This window comes from Oncorhynchus clarkii, unplaced genomic scaffold, assembly GCF_045791955.1.
Source record: "Oncorhynchus clarkii lewisi isolate Uvic-CL-2024 unplaced genomic scaffold, UVic_Ocla_1.0 unplaced_contig_466_pilon_pilon, whole genome shotgun sequence".
NCBI classification, from domain to species: Eukaryota; Metazoa; Chordata; class Actinopteri; order Salmoniformes; family Salmonidae; genus Oncorhynchus; species Oncorhynchus clarkii.
The window spans coordinates 212,501-233,875 of NW_027258004.1; the positions used below are offsets into that span (position 1 = coordinate 212,501).

The 21,375-nt window shown below is 45.5% G+C and overlaps 1 protein-coding gene across 1 annotated transcript in view; it reads left to right on the forward strand.

Annotated features, from left to right (window-relative positions):
* Positions 1–19,446, forward strand: part of LOC139394464 (protein kinase C beta type-like) — a 54,402-nt gene extending 34,956 nt beyond the window's left edge. Inside the window, exons 5-7 of the mRNA XM_071142532.1 lie at positions 2,709–2,837; positions 17,971–18,127; positions 19,308–19,446. Coding sequence (XP_070998633.1) covers positions 2,709–2,837; positions 17,971–18,127; positions 19,308–19,446 — 425 coding nt within the window. The remainder of the gene's footprint in view (positions 1–2,708; positions 2,838–17,970; positions 18,128–19,307) is intronic.
* The last annotated feature ends 1,929 nt before the right edge of the window (positions 19,447–21,375 follow it).

Below are 21,375 nucleotides of genomic sequence, written 5' to 3' on the forward strand. Positions count from 1 at the left end.
AATACATTACATCAAACTTCATCCCAGAAAGACCAGAACTAAAATCTTGTTTAATTGGCCACAGATCCATTAAGCTCTGGGTAGATACAACACAGTGCCCCCCCCCCCTCTCAGCCACAGCACAGTGCCCCCCCCCCCTCTCAGCCACAGCACGGTGCCCCCCCCCCTCTCAGCCACAGCATGGTGCCCCCCCCAGACAGAGACTCTCAGCCACAGCATGGTGCCCCCCCCCAGACAGAGACTCTCAGCCACAGCATGGTTCCCCCCCCCCTCTCAGCCACAGCACAGTGCCTCCCCCCTAAACAGAGACTCTCAGCCACAGCATGGTGCCCCCCCCCCCGACAGAGACTCTCAGCTACAGCATGGTGCCCCCCCCCAGACAGAGACTCTCAGCCACAGCATGGTGCCCCCCCCCTAAACAGAGACTCTCAGCCACAGCATGGTGCCCCCCCCCCCCCCCCAGACAGAGACTCTCAGCCACAGCATGGTGCCCCCCCCCTCCAGACAGAGACTCTCAGCCACAGCATGGTGTCCCCCCCCAGACAGAGACTCTCAGCCACAGCATGGTGTCACCCCCCAGACAGAGACTCTCAGCCACAGCATGGTGCCCCCCCCCCCCCAGACAGAGACTCTCAGCCACAGCATGGTGCCCCCCCCCCCCCCCCAGACAGAGACTCTCAGCCACAGCATGGTGTCACCCCCCAGACAGAGACTCTCAGCCACAGCATGGTGCCCCCCCCCCCCCCCCAGACAGAGACTCTCAGCCACAGCATGGTGCCCCCCCCCCCCCCCCCCCCAGACAGAGACTCTCAGCCACAGCATGGTGCCCCCCCCCCCGACAGAGACTCTCAGCTACAGCATGGTGCCCCCCCCCAGACAGAGACTCTCAGCCACAGCATGGTGCCCCCCCCCTAAACAGAGACTCTCAGCCACAGCATGGTGCCCCCCCCCCCCCCCCCCAGACAGAGACTCTCAGCCACAGCATGGTGCCCCCCCCCTCCAGACAGAGACTCTCAGCCACAGCATGGTGTCCCCCCCCAGACAGAGACTCTCAGCCACAGCATGGTGTCACCCCCCAGACAGAGACTCTCAGCCACAGCATGGTGCCCCCCCCCCCCCCAGACAGAGACTCTCAGCCACAGCATGGTGCCCCCCCCCCCCCCCCAGACAGAGACTCTCAGCCACAGCATGGTGTCACCCCCCAGACAGAGACTCTCAGCCACAGCATGGTGCCCCCCCCCCCCCCAGACAGAGACTCTCAGCCACAGCATGGTGCCCCCCCCCCCCCCCCAGACAGAGACTCTCAGCCACAGCATGGTGCCCCCCCCCCCCCCCCCCCAGACAGAGACTCTCAGCCACAGCATGGTGCCCCCCCCCCCCCCCCCCCCCCCCCCCCAGACAGAGACTCTCAGCCACAGCATGGTGCCCCCCCCCCCCCCCCCCCAGACAGAGACTCTCAGCCACAGCATGGTGCCCCCCCCCCCCCCCCCCCAGACAGAGACTCTCAGCCACAGCATGGTGTCACCCCCCTCCAGACAGAGACTCTCAGCCACAGCATGGTGCCCCCCCCAGACAGAGACTCTCAGCCACAGCATGGTGCCCCCCCCCCCCCCCCCCCCCAGACAGAGACTCTCAGCCACAGCATGGTGCCCCCCCCCCCCCCCCCCCAGACAGAGACTCTCAGCCACAGCATGGTGTCACCCCCCTCCAGACAGAGACTCTCAGCCACAGCATGGTGCCCCCCCCAGACAGAGACTCTCAGCCACAGCATGGTGCCCCCCCCCCCCCCCAGACAGAGACTCTCAGCCACAGCATGGTGCCCCCCCCCCCCCCCCCCAGACAGAGACTCTCAGCCACAGCATGGTGCCCCCCCCCCCCCCCCCCCAGACAGAGACTCTCAGCCACAGCATGGTGCCCCCCCCCCCCCCAGACAGAGACTCTCAGCCACAGCATGGTGCCCCCCCCCCCCCCAGACAGAGACTCTCAGCCACAGCATGGTGCCCCCCCCCCAGACAGAGACTCTCAGCCACAGCATGGTGCCCCCCCCCCCCTAAACAGAGACTCTCAGCCACAGCATGGTGCCCCCCCCCCCCCCCCCCAGACAGAGACTCTCAGCCACAGCATGGTGCCCCCCCCCAGACAGAGACTCTCAGCCACAGCATGGTGCCCCCCCCCAGACAGAGACTCTCAGCCACAGCATGGTGCCCCCCCCCCAGACAGAGACTCTCAGCCACAGCATGGTGCCACAGCCCCCCCCCCCAGACAGAGACTCTCAGCCACAGCATGGTGCCCCCCCCCCAGACAGAGACTCTCAGCCACAGCATGGTGCCCCCCCCCCCCCCCCCCATGGTGCCCCCCCCCCCCAGACAGAGACTCTCAGCCACAGCATGGTGCCCCCCCCCCAGACAGAGACTCTCAGCCACAGCATGGTGCCCCCCCCCCAGACAGAGACTCTCAGCCACAACATGGTGCCCCCCCCCCAGACAGAGATTTCTCTTTTTAACGTTTTCAATGAGGAAAATTAATGATTGGAATTTGGTTTGATTTCTGAATTGACTGGAATTGAAAATGGAATTGACCCCCAACCTCTGTGTGTGTGTGTGTGTGTGTGTGTGTGTGTGTGTGTGTGTGTGTGTGTGTGTGTGTGTGTGTGTGTGTGTGTGTGTGTGTGTGTGTGTGTGTGTGTGTGTGTCTCTCTCTCTCTCTAGATTGTATGATGAACATCCACAACCGGTGTGTGGCCAACGTTCCCAGTCTGTGTGGAACGGACCACACTGAGAGGAGAGGACGCATCCAGATCACAGCAGATATCAAGGACAACAAACTCACCGTCTACAGTCAGTACACACACACACACACACACACACACACACACACACACCCTGCAGCAAATCATTAAACCCCCTCGACTGGATTGACACGCCCAGTGCATCAGTCTAAATTCCATAACAAACAAATCCCCATCAGAATATTTGTTTAAACTAGAGATATCTGTTTGTGTGCGTTGGATCAGAATCTTTGTTTAAACTAGAGATATCTGTTTGTGTGCGTTGGATCAGAATCTTTGTTTAAACTAGAGATATCTGTTTGTTTGTGTTGGATCAGAATCTTTGTTTAAACTAGAGATATCTATCAGAATCTTTGTTTAAACTAGAGATATCTGTTTGTTTACGTTGGATCAGAATCTTTGTTTAAACTAGAGATATCTGTTTGTTTGTGTTGGATCAGAATCTTTGTTTAAACTAGAGATATCTGTTTGTTTACGTTGGATCAGAATCTTTGTTTAAACTAGAGATATCTGTTTGTTTACGTTGGATCAGAATCTTTGTTTAAACTAGAGATATCTGTTTGTTTACGTTGGATCAGAATCTTTGTTTAAACTAGAGATATCTGTTTGTTTGCTTCTCAATCCACAACATCTGCCAGTGTCTCTCTTCCACATCGTCAGTGAAAGGTGACAGAGGTAGAGCAGTCTGAGACAGAGTTAGAGCAGTCTGAGACGGAGTTAGAGCAGTCTGAGACGGAGTTAGAGCAGTCTGAGACGGAGTTAGAGCAGTCTGAGACAGAGTTAGAGCAGTCTGAGACGGAGTTAGAGCAGTCTGAGACGGAGTTAGAGCAGTCTGAGACGGAGTTAGAGCAGTCTGAGACGGAGTTAGAGCAGTCTGAGACGGAGTTAGAGCAGTCTGAGACGGAGTTAGAGCAGTCTGAGACGGAGTTAGGGCAGTCTGAGACGGAGTTAGAGCAGTCTGAGACGGAGTTAGAGCAGTCTGAGACGGAGTTAGAGCAGTCTGAGACGGAGTTAGAGCAGTCTGAGACGGAGTTAGAGCAGTCTGAGACGGAGTTAGAGCAGTCTGAGACAGAGTTAGAGCAGTCTGAGACAGAGTTAGAGCAGTCTGAGACAGAGTTAGAGAAGTCTGAGACAGAGTTAGAGAAGTCTGAGACAGAGTTAGAGAAGTCTGAGACAGAGTTAGAGAAGTCTGAGACAGAGTTAGAGCAGTCTGAGACAGAGTTAGAGCAGTCTGAGACAGAGTTAGAGAAGTCTGAGACAGAGTTAGAGAAGTCTGAGACAGAGTTAGAGAAGTCTGAGACAGAGTTAGAGAAGTCTGAGACAGAGGTAGAGAAGTCTGAGACAGAGGTAGAGCAGTCTGAGACAGAGTTAGAGAAGTCTGAGACAGAGTTAGAGAAGTCTGAGACAGAGTTAGAGCAGTCTGAGACAGAGTTAGAGCAGTCTGAGACAGAGTTAGAGCAGTCTGAGACAGAGTTAGAGCAGTCTGAGACAGAGTTAGAGCAGTCTGAGACAGAGTTAGAGCAGTCTGAGACAGAGTTAGAGCAGTCTGAGACAGAGTTAGAGAAGTCTGAGACAGAGTTAGAGCAGTCTGAGACATCCCGAAAACTTCTGTAGTGTCCGAACAGTTTGACCTACTGAAATGGAAAGGGGAGACCCTGAGGAACACGGCTGTGTTCTCCGAACAGTTTGACCTACCGAAATGGAAAGGGGAGACTCTGAGGAACACGGCTGTGTTCTCCGAACAGTTTGACCTACCGAAATGGAAAGGGGAGACTCTGAGGAACACGGCTGTGTTCTCCGAACAGTTTGACCTACCGAAATGGAAAGGGGAGACTCTGAGGAACACGGCTGTGTTCTCCGAACAGTTTGACCTACCGAAATGGAAAGGGGAGACTCTGAGGAACACGGCTGTGTTCTCCGAACAGTTTGACCTACCGAAATGGAAAGGGGAGACTCTGAGGAACACGGCTGTGTTCTCCGAACAGTTTGACCTACCGAAATGGAAAGGGGAGACTCTGAGGAACACGGCTGTGTTCTCCGAACAGTTTGACCTACCGAAATGGAAAGGGGAGACTCTGAGGAACACGGCTGTGTTCTCCGAACAGTTTGACCTACCGAAATGGAAAGGGGAGACTCTGAGGAACACGGCTGTGTTCTCCGAACAGTTTGACCTACCGAAATGGAAAGGGGAGACTCTGAGGAACACGGCTGTGTTCTCCGAACAGTTTGACCTACCGAAATGGAAAGGGGAGACTCTGAGGAACACGGCTGTGTTCTCCGAACAGTTTGACCTACCGAAATGGAAAGGGGAGACTCTGAGGAACACGGCTGTGTTCTCCGAACAGTTTGACCTACCGAAATGGAAAGGGGAGACTCTGAGGAACACGGCTGTGTTCTCCGAACAGTTTGACCTACTGAAACGGAAAGGGGAGACTCTGTGTTCTCCGTTTAGCTCTACGACCCCCAGGAGACTCATCTGAAGTCTGTATCATCCATGTGCCACAGTTTGTTTGGTAGAGTCCGAACCGTTTGGGCTGCAAACTAATGGGAAGCCACTGTGGAAAGGGGATGTTTTCATGAACAGCCCCTACCCCCCAGACTGGCCACCCCTCATAGCCTGACTGGCCACCTCTCATAGCCTGGTTCCTCTCTAGGTTTCTAATCTCCACCCGGCACAGCCAGAAGAGGACTGGCCACCCCACATAGCCTGATTCCTCTCTAGGTTTCTAATCTCCACCCGGCACAGCCAGAAGAGGACTGGCCACCCCTCATAGCCTGATTCCTCTCTAGGTTTCTAATCTCCACCCGGCACAGCCAGAAGAGGACTGGCCACCCCACATAGCCTGGTTCCTCTCTAGGTTTCTTCCTAGGTTCTGGCCTTTCTAGGGAGTTTTTCCTAGCCACCGTGCTTCTACACCTGCATTGCTTGCTGTTTGGGGTTTTAGGCTGGGTTTCTGTACAGCACTTTGAGATATCAGCTGATGTACGAAGGGCTATATAAATAAATTAGATTTGATTTGAAGGTAACAGTACCGGGGTTTTTATTCTAAACGAATGGAAGTATGGAGGTAGATTAGGACACTTAAACACCTTGTTAAACATGTCTCCTAGATTTAGGACACTTAAACACCTGGTTAAACATGTCTCCTAGATTTAGGACACTTAAACACCTTGTTAAACATGTCTCATAGATTTAGGACAGACACTTAAACACCTTGTTAAACATGTCTCCTAGATTTAGGACACTTAAACACCTTGTTAAATATGTCTCCTAGATTTAGGACACTTAAACACCTTGTTAAATATGTCTCCTAGATTTAGGACACTTAAACACCTGGTTAAACATGTCTCCTAGATTTAGGACAGACACTTAAACACCTTGTCTCCTAGATTTAGGACACTTAAACACCTTGTTAAATATGTCTCCTAGATTTAGGACACTTAAACACCTTGTTAAATATGTCTCCTAGATTTAGGACACTTAAACACCTGGTTAAACATGTCTCCTAGATTTAGGACAGACACTTAAACACCTTGTTAAACATGTCTCCTAGATTTAGGACACTTAAACACCTGGTTAAACATGTCTCCTAGATTTAGGACACTTAAACACCTTGTTAAACATGTCTCCTAGATTTAGGACACTTAAACACCTTGTTAAATATGTCTCCTAGATTTAGGACAGGCACTTAAACACCTTGTTAAATATGTCTCCTAGATTTAGGACACTTAAACACCTGGTTAAACATGTCTCCTAGATTTAGGACAGACACTTAAACACCTGGTTAAACATGTCTCCTAGATTTAGGACACTTAAACACCTTGTTAAATATGTCTCCTAGATTTAGGACACTTAAACACCTTGTTAAATATGTCTCCTAGATTTAGGACACTTAAACACCTTGTTAAATATGTCTCCTAGATTTAGGACAGACACTTAAACACCTTGTTAAATATGTCTCCTAGATTTAGGACAGACACTTAAACACCTGGTTAAACATGTCTCCTAGATTTAGGACAGACACTTAAACACCTTGTTAAATATGTCTCCTAGATTTAGGACAGACACTTAAACACCTGGTTAAACATGTCTCCTAGATTTAGGACACTTAAACACCTTGTTAAACATGTCTCCTAGATTTAGGACAGACACTTAAACACCTTGTTAAATATGTCTCCTAGATTTAGGACAGACACTTAAACACCTTGTTAAATATGTCTCCTAGATTTAGGACACTTAAACACCTTGTTAAACATGTCTCCTAGATTTAGGACACTTAAACACCTTGTTAAATATGTCTCCTAGATTTAGGACACTTAAACACCTTGTTAAATATGTCTCCTAGATTTAGGACAGGCACTTAAACACCTTGTTAAATATGTCTCCTAGATTTAGGACACTTAAACACCTTGTTAAACATGTCTCCTAGATTTAGGACAGACACTTAAACACCTTGTTAAACATGTCTCCTAGATTTAGGACACTTAAACACCTGGTTAAATATGTCTCCTAGATTTAGGACACTTAAACACCTTGTTAAATATGTCTCCTAGATTTAGGACACTTAAACACCTTGTTAAACATGTCTCCTAGATTTAGGACACTTAAACACCTGGTTAAATATGTCTCCTAGATTTAGGACACTTAAACACCTTGTTAAATATGTCTCCTAGATTTAGGACACTTAAACACCTTGTTAAATATGTCTCCTAGATTTAGGACACTTAAACACCTTGTTAAACATGTCTCCTAGATTTAGGACACTTAAACACCTGGTTAAACATGTCTCCTAGATTTAGGACACTTAAACACCTGGTTAAACATGTCTCCTAGATTTAGGACACTTAAACACCTTGTTAAACATGTCTCCTAGATTTAGGACACTTAAACACCTGGTTAAACATGTCTCCTAGATTTAGGACACTTAAACACCTTGTTAAACATGTCTCCTAGATTTAGGACAGACACTTAAACACCTGGTTAAACATGTCTCCTAGATTTAGGACAGACACTTAAACACCTTGTTAAATATGTCTCCTAGATTTAGGACAGACACTTAAACACCTGGTTAAACATGTCTCCTAGATTTAGGACAGACACTTAAACACCTTGTTAAATATGTCTCCTAGATTTAGGACAGACACTTAAACACCTTGTTAAATATGTCTCCTAGATTTAGGACACTTAAACACCTTGTTAAATATGTCTCCTAGATTTAGGACAGACACTTAAACACCTGGTTAAACATGTCTCCTAGATTTAGGACAGACACTTAAACACCTTGTTAAATATGTCTCCTAGATTTAGGACACTTAAACACCTTGTTAAACATGTCTCCTAGATTTAGGACACTTAAACACCTTGTTAAATATGTCTCCTAGATTTAGGACACTTAAACACCTTGTTAAACATGTCTCCTAGATTTAGGACACTTAAACACCTTGTTAAATATGTCTCCTAGATTTAGGACACTTAAACACCTTGTTAAATATGTCTCCTAGATTTAGGACACTTAAACACCTTGTTAAACATGTCTCCTAGATTTAGGACACTTAAACACCTTGTTAAACATGTCTCCTAGATTTAGGACACATAAACACCTTGTTAAATATGTCTCCTAGATTTAGGACACTTAAACACCTTGTTAAACATGTCTCCTAGATTTAGGACACTTAAACACCTTGTTAAATATGTCTCCTAGATTTAGGACACTTAAACACCTTGTTAAACATGTCTCCTAGATTTAGGACACTTAAACACCTTGTTAAATATGTCTCCTAGATTTAGGACACTTAAACACCTTGTTAAATATGTCTCCTAGATTTAGGACACTTAAACACCTTGTTAAACATGTCTCCTAGATTTAGGACAGACACTTAAACACCTGGTTAAACATGTCTCCTAGATTTAGGACACTTAAACACCTGGTTAAACATGTCTCCTAGATTTAGGACAGACACTTAAACACCTTGTTAAATATGTCTCCTAGATTTAGGACACTGAAACACCTTGTTAAACATGTCTCCTAGATTTAGGACACTTAAACACCTTGTTAAATATGTCTCCTAGATTTAGGACACTTAAACACCTTCTTAAATATGTCTCCTAGATTTAGGACACTTAAACACCTTGTTAAACATGTCTCCTAGATTTAGGACACTTAAACACCTTGTTAAATATGTCTCCTAGATTTAGGACACTTAAACACCTGGTTAAACATGTCTCCTAGATTTAGGACAGACACTGAAACACCTTGTTAAATATGTCTCCTAGATTTAGGACACTGAAACACCTTGTTAAACATGTCTCCTAGATTTAGGACAGACACTTAAACACCTTGTTAAACATGTCTCCTAGATTTAGGACAGACACTGAAACACCTTGTTAAATATGTCTCCTAGATTTAGGACAGACACTGAAACACCTGGTTAAACATGTCTCCTAGATTTAGGACACTTAAACACCTTGTTAAATATGTCTCCTAGATTTAGGACACTTAAACACCTTGTTAAATATGTCTCCTAGATTTAGGACACTTAAACACCTTGTTAAATATGTCTCCTAGATTTAGGACACTTAAACACCTTGTTAAATATGTCTCCTAGATTTAGGACACTTAAACACCTTGTTAAATATGTCTCCTAGATTTAGGACACTTAAACACCTTGTTAAATATGTCTCCTAGATTTAGGACACTTAAACACCTTGTTAAATATGTCTCCTAGATTTAGGACACTTAAACACCTTGTTAAACATGTCTCCTAGATTTAGGACACTTAAACACCTTGTTAAACATGTCTCCTAGATTTAGGACACTTAAACACCTTGTTAAACATGTCTCCTAGATTTAGGACACTTAAACACCTTGTTAAACATGTCTCCTAGATTTAGGACACTTAAACACCTTGTTAAATATGTCTCCTAGATTTAGGACACTTAAACACCTTGTTAAATATGTCTCCTAGATTTAGGACACATAAACACCTTGTTAAACATGTCTCCTAGATTTAGGACAGACACTTAAACACCTTGTTAAACATGTCTCCTAGATTTAGGACACTTAAACACCTTGTTAAACATGTCTCCTAGATTTAGGACAGACACTTAAACACCTTGTTAAATATGTCTCCTAGATTTAGGACACTTAAACACCTGGTTAAACATGTCTCCTAGATTTAGGACACTTAAACACCTTGTTAAATATGTCTCCTAGATTTAGGACACTTAAACACCTTGTTAAACATGTCTCCTAGATTTAGGACACTTAAACACCTTGTTAAATATGTCTCCTAGATTTAGGACACTTAAACACCTTGTTAAACATGTCTCCTAGATTTAGGACACTTAAACACCTTGTTAAATATGTCTCCTAGATTTAGGACACTTAAACACCTTGTTAAATATGTCTCCTAGATTTAGGACACTTAAACACCTTGTTAAATATGTCTCCTAGATTTAGGACACTTAAACACCTGGTTAAATATGTCTCCTAGATTTAGGACACTTAAACACCTTGTTAAATTTGTCTCCTAGATTTAGGACACTTAAACACCTTGTTAAATTTGTCTCCTAGATTTAGGACACTTAAACACCTTGTTAAATATGTCTCCTAGATTTAGGACACTTAAACACCTTGTTAAATATGTCTCCTAGATTTAGGACACTTAAACACCTTGTTAAATATGTCTCCTAGATTTAGGACAGACACTTAAACACCTTGTTAAATATGTCTCCTAGATTTAGGACAGACACTTAAACACCTTGTTAAATATGTCTCCTAAATTTAGGACACTTAAACACCTGGTTAAACATGTCTCCTAGATTTAGGACACTTAAACACCTTGTTAAATATGTCTCCTAGATTTAGGACAGACACTTAAACACCTGGTTAAACATGTCTCCTAGATTTAGGACACTTAAACACCTGGTTAAATATGTCTCCTAGATTTAGGACACTTAAACACCTTGTTAAACATGTCTCCTAGATTTAGGACACTTAAACACCTGGTTAAATATGTCTCCTAGATTTAGGACACTTAAACACCTTGTTAAATATGTCTCCTAGATTTAGGACAGACACTTAAACACCTTGTTAAATATGTCTCCTAGATTTAGGACAGACACTTAAACACCTTGTTAAATATGTCTCCTAGATTTAGGACACTTAAACACCTTGTTAAATATGTCTCCTAGATTTAGGACAGACACTTAAACACCTTGTTAAACATGTCTCCTAGATTTAGGACACTTAAACACCTTGTTAAACATGTCTCCTAGATTTAGGACACTTAAACACCTTGTTAAATATGTCTCCTAGATTTAGGACACTTAAACACCTGGTTAAATATGTCTCCTAGATTTAGGACACTTAAACACCTTGTTAAACATGTCTCCTAGATTTAGGACAGACACTTAAACACCTTGTTAAACATGTCTCCTAGATTTAGGACACTTAAACACCTTGTTAAACATGTCTCCTAGATTTAGGACACTTAAACACCTTGTTAAATATGTCTCCTAGATTTAGGACACATAAACACCTTGTTAAATATGTCTCCTAGATTTAGGACACATAAACACCTTGTTAAATATGTCTCCTAGATTTAGGACAGACACTTAAACACCTTGTTAAACATGTCTCCTAGATTTAGGACACTTAAACACCTTGTTAAATATGTCTCCTAGATTTAGGACAGACACTTAAACACCTTGTTAAATATGTCTCCTAGATTTAGGACAGACACTTAAACACCTTGTTAAATATGTCTCCTAGATTTAGGACAGACACTTAAACACCTTGTTAAACATGTCTCCTAGATTTAGGACAGACACTTAAACACCTTGTTAAATATGTCTCCTAGATTTAGGACAGACACTTAAACACCTTGTTAAACATGTCTCCTAGATTTAGGACAGACACTTAAACACCTTGTTAAACATGTCTCCTAGATTTAAACACCTTGTTAAATATGTCTCCTAGATTTAGGACAGACACTTAAACACCTTGTTAAATATGTCTCCTAGATTTAGGACAGACACTTAAACACCTTGTTAAATATGTCTCCTAGATTTAGGACACTTAAACACCTTGGACACTTAAATGTCTCCATGTCTCCTGGTTAAATATGTCTCCTAGATTTAGGACACTTAAACACCTTGTTAAACATGTCTCCTAGATTTAGGACACTTAAACACCTTGTTAAACATGTCTCCTAGATTTAGGACAGACACTTAAACACCTTGTTAAATATGTCTCCTAGATTTAGGACAGACACTTAAACACCTTGTTAAATATGTCTCCTAGATTTAGGACACTTAAACACCTTGTTAAATATGTCTCCTAGATTTAGGACACATAAACACCTTGTTAAATATGTCTCCTAGATTTAGGACACTTAAACACCTTGTTAAACATGTCTCCTAGATTTAGGACAGACACTTAAACACCTTGTTAAACATGTCTCCTAGATTTAGGACAGACACTTAAACACCTTGTTAAACATGTCTCCTAGATTTAGGACACTTAAACACCTTGTTAAATATGTCTCCTAGATTTAGGACACTTAAACACCTTGTTAAACATGTCTCCTAGATTTAGGACAGACACTTAAACACCTTGTTAAACATGTCTCCTAGATTTAGGACAGACACTTAAACACCTTGTTAAACATGTCTCCTAGATTTAGGACACTTAAACACCTTGTTAAACATGTCTCCTAGATTTAGGACACTTAAACACCTTGTGTCTCCTAGATTTAGGACACTTAAACACCTGGTTAAACATGTCTCCTAGATTTAGGACACTTAAACACCTGGTTAAACATGTCTCCTAGATTTAGGACACTTAAACACCTTGTGTCTCCTAGATTTAGGACACTTAAACACCTTGTTAAATATGTCTCCTAGATTTAGGACACTTAAACACCTTGTTAAACATGTCTCCTAGATTTAGGACACTTAAACACCTTGTTAAACATGTCTCCTAGATTTAGGACACTTAAACACCTTGTTAAACATGTCTCCTAGATTTAGGACACTTAAACACCTTGTTAAATATGTCTCCTAGATTTAGGACACTTAAACACCTTGTTAAATATGTCTCCTAGATTTAGGACACTTAAACACCTTGTTAAACATGTCTCCTAGATTTAGGACACTTAAACACCTTGTTAAATATGTCTCCTAGATTTAGGACACTTAAACACCTTGTTAAACATGTCTCCTAGATTTAGGACACTTAAACACCTTGTTAAATATGTCTCCTAGATTTAGGACACTTAAACACCTTGTTAAACATGTCTCCTAGATTTAGGACACTTAAACACCTTGTTAAATATGTCTCCTAGATTTAGGACACTTAAACACCTTGTTAAACATGTCTCCTAGATTTAGGACACTTAAACACCTGGTTAAACATGTCTCCTAGATTTAGGACACTTAAACACCTTGTTAAATATGTCTCCTAGATTTAGGACAGACACTTAAACACCTTGTGTCTCCTAGATTTAGGACACTTAAACACCTTGTTAAATATGTCTCCTAGATTTAGGACACTTAAACACCTGGTTAAACATGTCTCCTAGATTTAGGACACTTAAACACCTGGTTAAACATGTCTCCTAGATTTAGGACAGACACTTAAACACCTTGTTAAACATGTCTCCTAGATTTAGGACACTTAAACACCTTGTTAAATATGTCTCCTAGATTTAGGACACTTAAACACCTGGTTAAATATGTCTCCTAGATTTAGGACACTCAAACACCTTGTTAAACATGTCTCCTAGATTTAGGACACTTAAACACCTTGTTAAACATGTCTCCTAGATTTAGGACACTTAAACACCTTGTTAAATATGTCTCCTAGATTTAGGACACTTAAACACCTTGTTAAACATGTCTCCTAGATTTAGGACACTTAAACACCTTGTTAAACATGTCTCCTAGATTTAGGACACTTAAACACCTTGTTAAATATGTCTCCTAGATTTAGGACACTTAAACACCTTGTTAAATATGTCTCCTAGATTTAGGACACTTAAACACCTTGTTAAATATGTCTCCTAGATTTAGGACACTTAAACACCTGGTTAAACATGTCTCCTAGATTTAGGACACTTAAACACCTTGTTAAATATGTCTCCTAGATTTAGGACACTTAAACACCTTGTTAAATATGTCTCCTAGATTTAGGACACTTAAACACCTGGTTAAACATGTCTCCTAGATTTAGGACACTTAAACACCTTGTTAAACATGTCTCCTAGATTTAGGACACTTAAACACCTGGTTAAACATGTCTCCTAGATTTAGGACAGACACTTAAACACCTTGTTAAATATGTCTCCTAGATTTAGGACAGACACTTAAACACCTTGTTAAATATGTCTCCTAGATTTAGGACACTTAAACACCTGGTTAAACATGTCTCCTAGATTTAGGACAGACACTTAAACACCTTGTTAAATATGTCTCCTAGATTTAGGACAGACACTTAAACACCTTGTTAAATATGTCTCCTAGATTAAGGACAGACACTTAAACACCTTGTTAAATATGTCTCCTAGATTTAGGACAGACACTTAAACACCTTGTTAAATATGTCTCCTAGATTTAGGACACTTAAACACCTGGTTAAATATGTCTCCTAGATTTAGGACACTTAAACACCTGGTTAAATATGTCTCCTAGATTTAGGACACTTAAACACCGTGTTTCTTATGATACATTGTAGTGGTACAGGCCAAAATCTGTGCTTTATCATTTTTTTTACTGGGGGGGGGGGGGGGGTACCTAAAGGGGTCCTACAATTCAGCTAAATGATCCCATGGTATGACCATCTTAAACAATTCCATATGTCATCTCAGCACCCCTCCCCCCAAACATCTTAGACCCTAAAGAATTACCAAGCAGGGTGTGGCTTTAAACTGGAGACCTGAGTCTTGGTCGGAGCACTGTGTGTGTGTGTGTGTGTGTGTGTGTGTGTGTGTGTGTGTGTGTGTGTGTGTGTGTGTGTGTGTGTGTGTGTGTGTGTGTGTGTGTGTGTGTGTGTGTGTGTGTGTGTGTGTGTGTGTGTGTGTGTGTGTGTGTGAGAGAGAGAGAGATGGGGCGGAACTGGAAAGTCCATTATTTGATCAATGACCCAACGATTGACCCACATCACCAGGACACTCGGCTCACCCAGAGAAGAGGATTGATTGTTCTGTACTGACTAACTAAACTGCTGGTTAAGTGTTAACAAATGGGGCATTCAGAACCAAGTAGAGCTAGACAGAGCTGTTTAGAGAGGGGGGGGGGGGGGTAGACAGAGCTGTTTAGAGAGGAAGAGGGTAGATATAGACAGAGCTGTTTAGAGAGGGGGGGGTAGACAGAGCTGTTTAGAGAGGGGGGGGGGGGTAGACAGAGCTGTTTAGAGAGGGGGGGGGGGGTGGACAGAGCTGTTTAGAGAGGGAGAGGGTAGATATAGACAGAGCTGTTTAGAGAGGGGGGGGGTGGACAGAGCTGTTTAGAGAGGGAGAGGGTAGAGATAGACAGAGCTGTTTAGAGAGGGAGAGGGTAGATATAGACAGAGCTGTTTAGAGAGGGGGGGGTAGACAGAGCTGTTTAGAGAGAGAGAGGGTAGATATAGACAGAGCTGTTTAGAGAGGGGGGGTGGGGTAGAGAGAGACCTGTTCAGGATAGAGATAGAGAGGGGGGGTAGAGATAGAGCTGTTCAGAGAGGGAGAGAGAGAGAGGGGGGTAGAGAGATAGGGGGTATAGACAGAGCTGTTTAGAGAGGGGAGGGGGGGGGGGTAGAGACAGACAGAGCTGTTTAGAGAGGGAGAGAGAGAGGGGGGGTAGAGAGATAGGGGGTATAGACAGAGCTGTTTAGAGAGGGGAGGGGGGGGGTAGAGACAGACAGAGCTGTTTAGAGAGGGAGAGAGATAGGGGGTATAGAGAGAGAGAGGGGGGGTAGAGATAGACAGAGCTGTTTAGGGGGGAGAGAGACAGGGGAGGGTAGAGACAGACCTGTTTAGAGAGGGGGGGGGGGGGGGGTAGAGAGATAGGGTGTATAGAGAGACCTGTTCAGGATAGCGATAGAGAGAGGGGGGGGTAGAGATAGACAGAGCTGTTTAGAGAGGGGGGGTAGAGAGAGAGAGGGGGTAGAGAGAGAGAGGGGGGGGGTAGAGATAGCAGAGCTGTTTAGAGAGGGAGAGAGAGAGGGGGGTAGAGAGATAGGGGGTATAGAGAGACCTGTTCAGGATAGAGAGGGGGGGGGGGGGGGGTTAGAGAGAGACCTGTTCAGGATAGAGATAGAGAGAGGGGGGGGTAGAGAGAGACCTGTACCCTGTCCTGCTGTGTTACTGTGTTACTGTACCCTGTCCTGCTGTGTTACTGTACCCTGTCCTGCTGTGTTACTGTACCTAGGCCTGTTGTGTTACTGTACCCTGTCCTGCTGTGTTACTGTACCCTGTCCTGCTGTTACTGTACCCTGTCCTGCTGTGTTACTGTGTTACCGTACCCTGTCCTACTGTGTTACTGTACCCTGTCCTGCTGTTACTGTACCCTGTCCTGCTGTGTTACTGTGTTACTGTACCCTGTCCTGCTGTGTTACTGTACCCTGTCCTGCTGTTACTGTGTTACTGTACCCTGTCCTGCTGTGTTACTGTACCCTGTCCTGCTGTGTTACTGTACCCTGTCCTACGTTACTGTATCCTGGCCTGCTGATTATTGATCTCAGTAGTGGACAGATATAGTGTTTCTGGATTGGTTTTGGTGCTAAATAGTTCATTGATTTTAAATTCCCTGCTGGTGGTTTTACTCAGCCTGTCAGATATACAAACAGAGATGAATGTTTTCTTCAATCACTCTCATTGAGCAGCCCTCTCTACATCCTCTCTCCACCCTCTCGCCACCCTCTCTCCATCCTCTCTCCACCCTCTCTCCACCCTCTCTCCATTCTCTCTCCACCCTCTCTACATCCTCTCTCCACCCTCTCGCCACCCTCTCTCCATTCTCTCTCCACCCTCTCTCCACCCTCTCTCCATCCTCTCTCCATCCTCTCTCCGTCCTCTCCATCCTCTCTCCATCCTCTCTCCACCCTCTCTCCATCCTCTCTCCATCCTCTCTCCGTCCTCTCCATCCTCTCTCCATCCTCTCTCCATCCTCTCTCCACCCTCTATCCACCCTCTCTCCACCCTCTCTCAATCCTCACTCCATCCTCTCTCCACCCTCTCTCCATTCTCTCCACACCCTCTCTCTACCCTCTCTCCATCCTGTCTCCACCCTCTCTCCATTCTCTCTCCACCCTCTCTCCGTCCTCTCCTTCCTCTCTCTACCCTCTCTCCGTCCTCTCCATTCTCTCTCCACCCTCTCTCCGTCCTCTCCATCCTCTCTCCGTCCTCTCCACCCTCTCTCCACCCTCTCTCCATCCTCTCTCCACCCTCTCTCCATTCTCTCTCCATTCTCTCTCCACCCTCTCTCCACCCTCTCTCCACCCTCTCTCCATCCTCTCTCCACCCTCTCTCCGTCCTCTCCTTCCTCTCTCCACCCTCTCTCCGTCCTCTCCTTCCTCTCTCCACCCTCCCTCCGTCCTCTCCATCCTTTCTCCGTCCTCTCCATCCTTTCTCCGTCCTCTCCATCCTTTCTCCGTCCTCTCTCCACCCTCTCTCCACCCTCTCTCCACCCTCTCTCCATTCTCTCTCCACCCTCTCTCCACCCTCTCTCCTTCCTCTCTCCACCCTCTCTCCACCCTCTCTCCACCCTCTCTCCATTCTCTCTCCACCCTCTCTCCACCCTCTCTCCGTCCTCTCTCCACCCTCTCTCCGTCCTCTCCTTCCTCTCTCCACCCTCTCTCCGTCCTCTCCATCCTCTCTCCACCCTCTCTCCATCCTCTCCTTCCTCTCTCCATCCTCTCTCCGTCCTCTCCATTCTCTCTCCACCCTCTCTCGATTCTCTCTCCACCCTCTCTCCATTCTCTCTCCACCCTCTCTCCACCCTCTCTCCACCCTCTCTCCATCCTCTCTCCACCCTCTCTCCACCCTCTCTCCATCCTCTCTCCACCCTCTCTCCACCCTCTCTCCTTCCTCTCTCCATCCTCTCAAAGCAGCAATACAGTAGACAGTTCATTTAATTTGAATTACAGTTTGACAATTTGTTAACTATTTATCTTCCCCCTCCTCTCCTCTCGTCCGCTCTCCAGTCCAGGAGGCTTGTAACCTGGTCCCCATGGACCCTAACGGTCTGTCTGACCCCTACGTGAAGCTCAAACTCATCCCCGACCCCAAGAGTGACACCAAGCAGAAGACCAAGACCATCAAGTGCAACCTGAACCCCACCTGGAATGAGAGCTTCACATTGTGAGACATCTCTACTCTTTATAATATCTTTGATAGACAGACCATCACATTTAGAGATATATTTCATGTTTATAATGTCTTTGGTTATACATTTTTTTTTTGTTAAATGATGCGATATCTCCTTTATTTATAATATCTTTGTTGTTAGAACCCTTAGGAGTCGGGAGAGCTCTAGACTTTACATTATCTTTGTTTTGAAGGAGATCCAGGCATCACACACAGATAAACATACAGAAGGAAAGCTTTGTTTCTCTTCCTCCTCCTCCCTTCTGTGGTGCTCTGATGGAGTCTGATCTCTAATCTGTCTGGTGTGTAGTCTCAGTTGGTCATCAATAGTTAGTGGGTTGTGGTCGATCGGTACCACGTCATCAATAGTTAGTGGGTTGTAGTCTCAGTTGGTCATCAATAGTTAGTGGGTTGTAGTCTCAGTTGGTCATCAATAGTTAGTTGGTTGTAGTCGATCGGTACCACATCATCAATAGTTAGTGGGTTGTAGTCGATCGGTACCACGTCATCAATAGTTAGTGGGTTGTAGTCGATCGGTACCACGTCATCAATAGTTAGTGGGTTGTAGTCGATCGGTACCACATCATCAATAGTTAGTGGGTTGTAGTCGATCGGTACCACGTCATCAATAGTTAGTGGGTTGTAGTCGATCGGTACCACGTCATCAATAGTTAGTGGGTTGTAGTCGATCGGTACCACGTCATCAATAGTTAGTGGGTTGTAGTCGATCGGTACCACGTCATCAATAGTTAGTCGGTTGTATTCGATCGGTACCACGTCATCAATAGTTAGTTGGTTGTAGTCGATCGGTACCACGTCATCAATAGTTAGTGGGTTGTAGTCGATCGGTACCACGTCATCAATAGTTAGTGGGTTGTAGTCGATCGGTACCACGTCATCAATAGTTAGTGGGTTGTAGTCGATCGGTACCACGTCATCAATAGTTAGTGGGTTGTAGTCGATCGGTACCACGTCATCAATAGTTAGTGGGTTGTAGTCGATGGGTACCACGTCATCAATAGTTGGTGGGCTGACCTTTGACCTTTGACCTTTTTAAACATTTTCAATATCTGTGAACGATACTTTACACTCCGTCAAGATAAAGACATCGAGATAAAGTCTTGAACCGTTGCATCGTGGGAAGTATTGATTCTCTCTCTCTCTCTCCCTCTAGTCCTCTGAAGGACTCTGATAAGGACCGGCGTCTGTCGGTGGAGATCTGGGACTGGGATCTGACCAGCAGGAACGACTTCATGGGAGCGCTCTCATTCGGCGTCTCAGAGCTCCAGAAACAAGGAGTGGATGGATGGTAAGATGGAGGGAGGGAGGAGGCAGAGGAGGATGGAGAGAGGGGAGGGAGGGAGGGAGGGAGGGATGGAGGATGGAGGGAGAGGAGGATGGAGGGAGAGGAGGATGGAGGGAGGGAGGCAGAGGAGGGAGGGGGGGAGGGGGAGGAGGATGGAGAGGAGGATGGAGGGAGGGAGAGGAGGATGGAGGGAGGGAGGGAGGCAGAGGAGGATGGAGGGAGGGAGGGAGGGAGGGAGAGATGGAGGATGGAGGGAGAGGAGGATGGAGGGAGGGAGGCAGAGGAGGGAGGGGGGAGGGAGAGGAGGATGGAGTGGAGGATGGAGTGAGGGAGAGGAGGATGGAGGGAGGGAGAGGAGGATGGAGGAAGGGAGGCAGAGGAGGGAGGGGGGGAGGGAGAGGAGGATGGAGTGGAGGATGGAGGGAGGGAGAGGAGGATGGAGGGAGGGAGGGAGGGAGGGAGGGAGGGAGGGAGGGAGGGAGGGAGGGAGGGAGGGAGGGGAGGAGGATGATGATGATGGAGGGGCATCTACAAACTCCAGAAACAAGGAGTGGGTGGATGGTGAGATGGAAGGAGAGAGGGAGGGAGAGGAGGATGGTGAGATGGAAGGAGAGAGGGAGGGAGAGGAGGATGGTGAGATTGAAGGAGAGAGGGAGGGAGAGGAGGATGGTGAGATGGAGGGAGAGGAGGATGGTGAGATGGAGGGAGAGGAGGATGGTGAGATGGAGGGAGAGGAGGATGGTGAGATGGAGGGAGAGGAGGATGGTGAGATGGAGGGAGAGGAGGATGGTGAGATGGAGGGAGAGGAGGATGGTGAGATGGATGGAGAGGAGGATGTCCATACATAAAGCCAACCCTGGCATCAGGGCTGATATAAAACAGGGACATTTGCCAACCCTGGCATCAGGGCTGATATAAAACAGGGACATTTGCCAACCCTGGCATCAGGGCTGATATAAAACAGGGACATTTGCCAACCCTGGCATCAGGGCTGATATAAAACAGGGACATTTGCCAACCCTGGCATCAGGGCTGATATAAAACAGGGACATTTGCCAACCCTGGCATCAGGGCTGATATAAAACAGGGACATTTGCCAACCCTGGCATCAGGGCTGATATAAAACAGGGACATTTGCCAACCCTGGCATCAGGGCTGATATAAAACAGGGACATTTGCCAACCCTGGCGTTAGGACTGGAAAATCCCTGTTTTTTCCCTTGCGAAATATCAAAGTAACGTGAATTTGAAACTAGTGACACTTTAACGCTAGCCGAACATAGAGAGAATGGTGTTAATCTGTAGTGTTCATCTGTAGTGGTAATCTGTAATGTTCATCTGTAGTGTTCATCTGTAGTGTTCATCTGTAGTGTTCATCTGTAGTGTTCATCTGTAGTGTTAGTGTTCATCTGTAGTGTTAATCTGTAGTGTTCATCTGTAGTGTTAATCTGTAGTGTTCATCTGTAGTGTTCATCTGTAGTGTTCATCTGTAGTGTTAGTGTTCATCTGTAGTGTTAATCTGTAGTGTTCATCTGTAGTGTTAATCTGTAGTGTTCATCTGTAGTGTTCATCTGTAGTGTTAGTGTTCATCTGTAGTGTTCATCTGTAGTGTTAATCTGTAGTGTTAATCTGTAGTGTTAATCTGTAGTGTTCATCTGTAGTGTTAGTGTTCATCTGTAGTGTTCATCTGTAGTGTTAATCTGTAGTGTTAATCTGTAGTGTTCATCTGTAGTGTTCATCTGTAGTGTTAGTGTTCATCTGTAGTGTTCATCTGTAGTGTTCATCTGTAGTGTTCATCTGTAGTGTTCATCTGTAGTGTTCATCTGTAGTGTTAATCTGTAGTGTTAATCTGTAGTGTTCATCTGTAGTGTTCATCTGTAGTGTTCATCTGTAGTGTTCATCTGTAGTGTTCATCTGTAGTGGTAATCTGTAGTGTT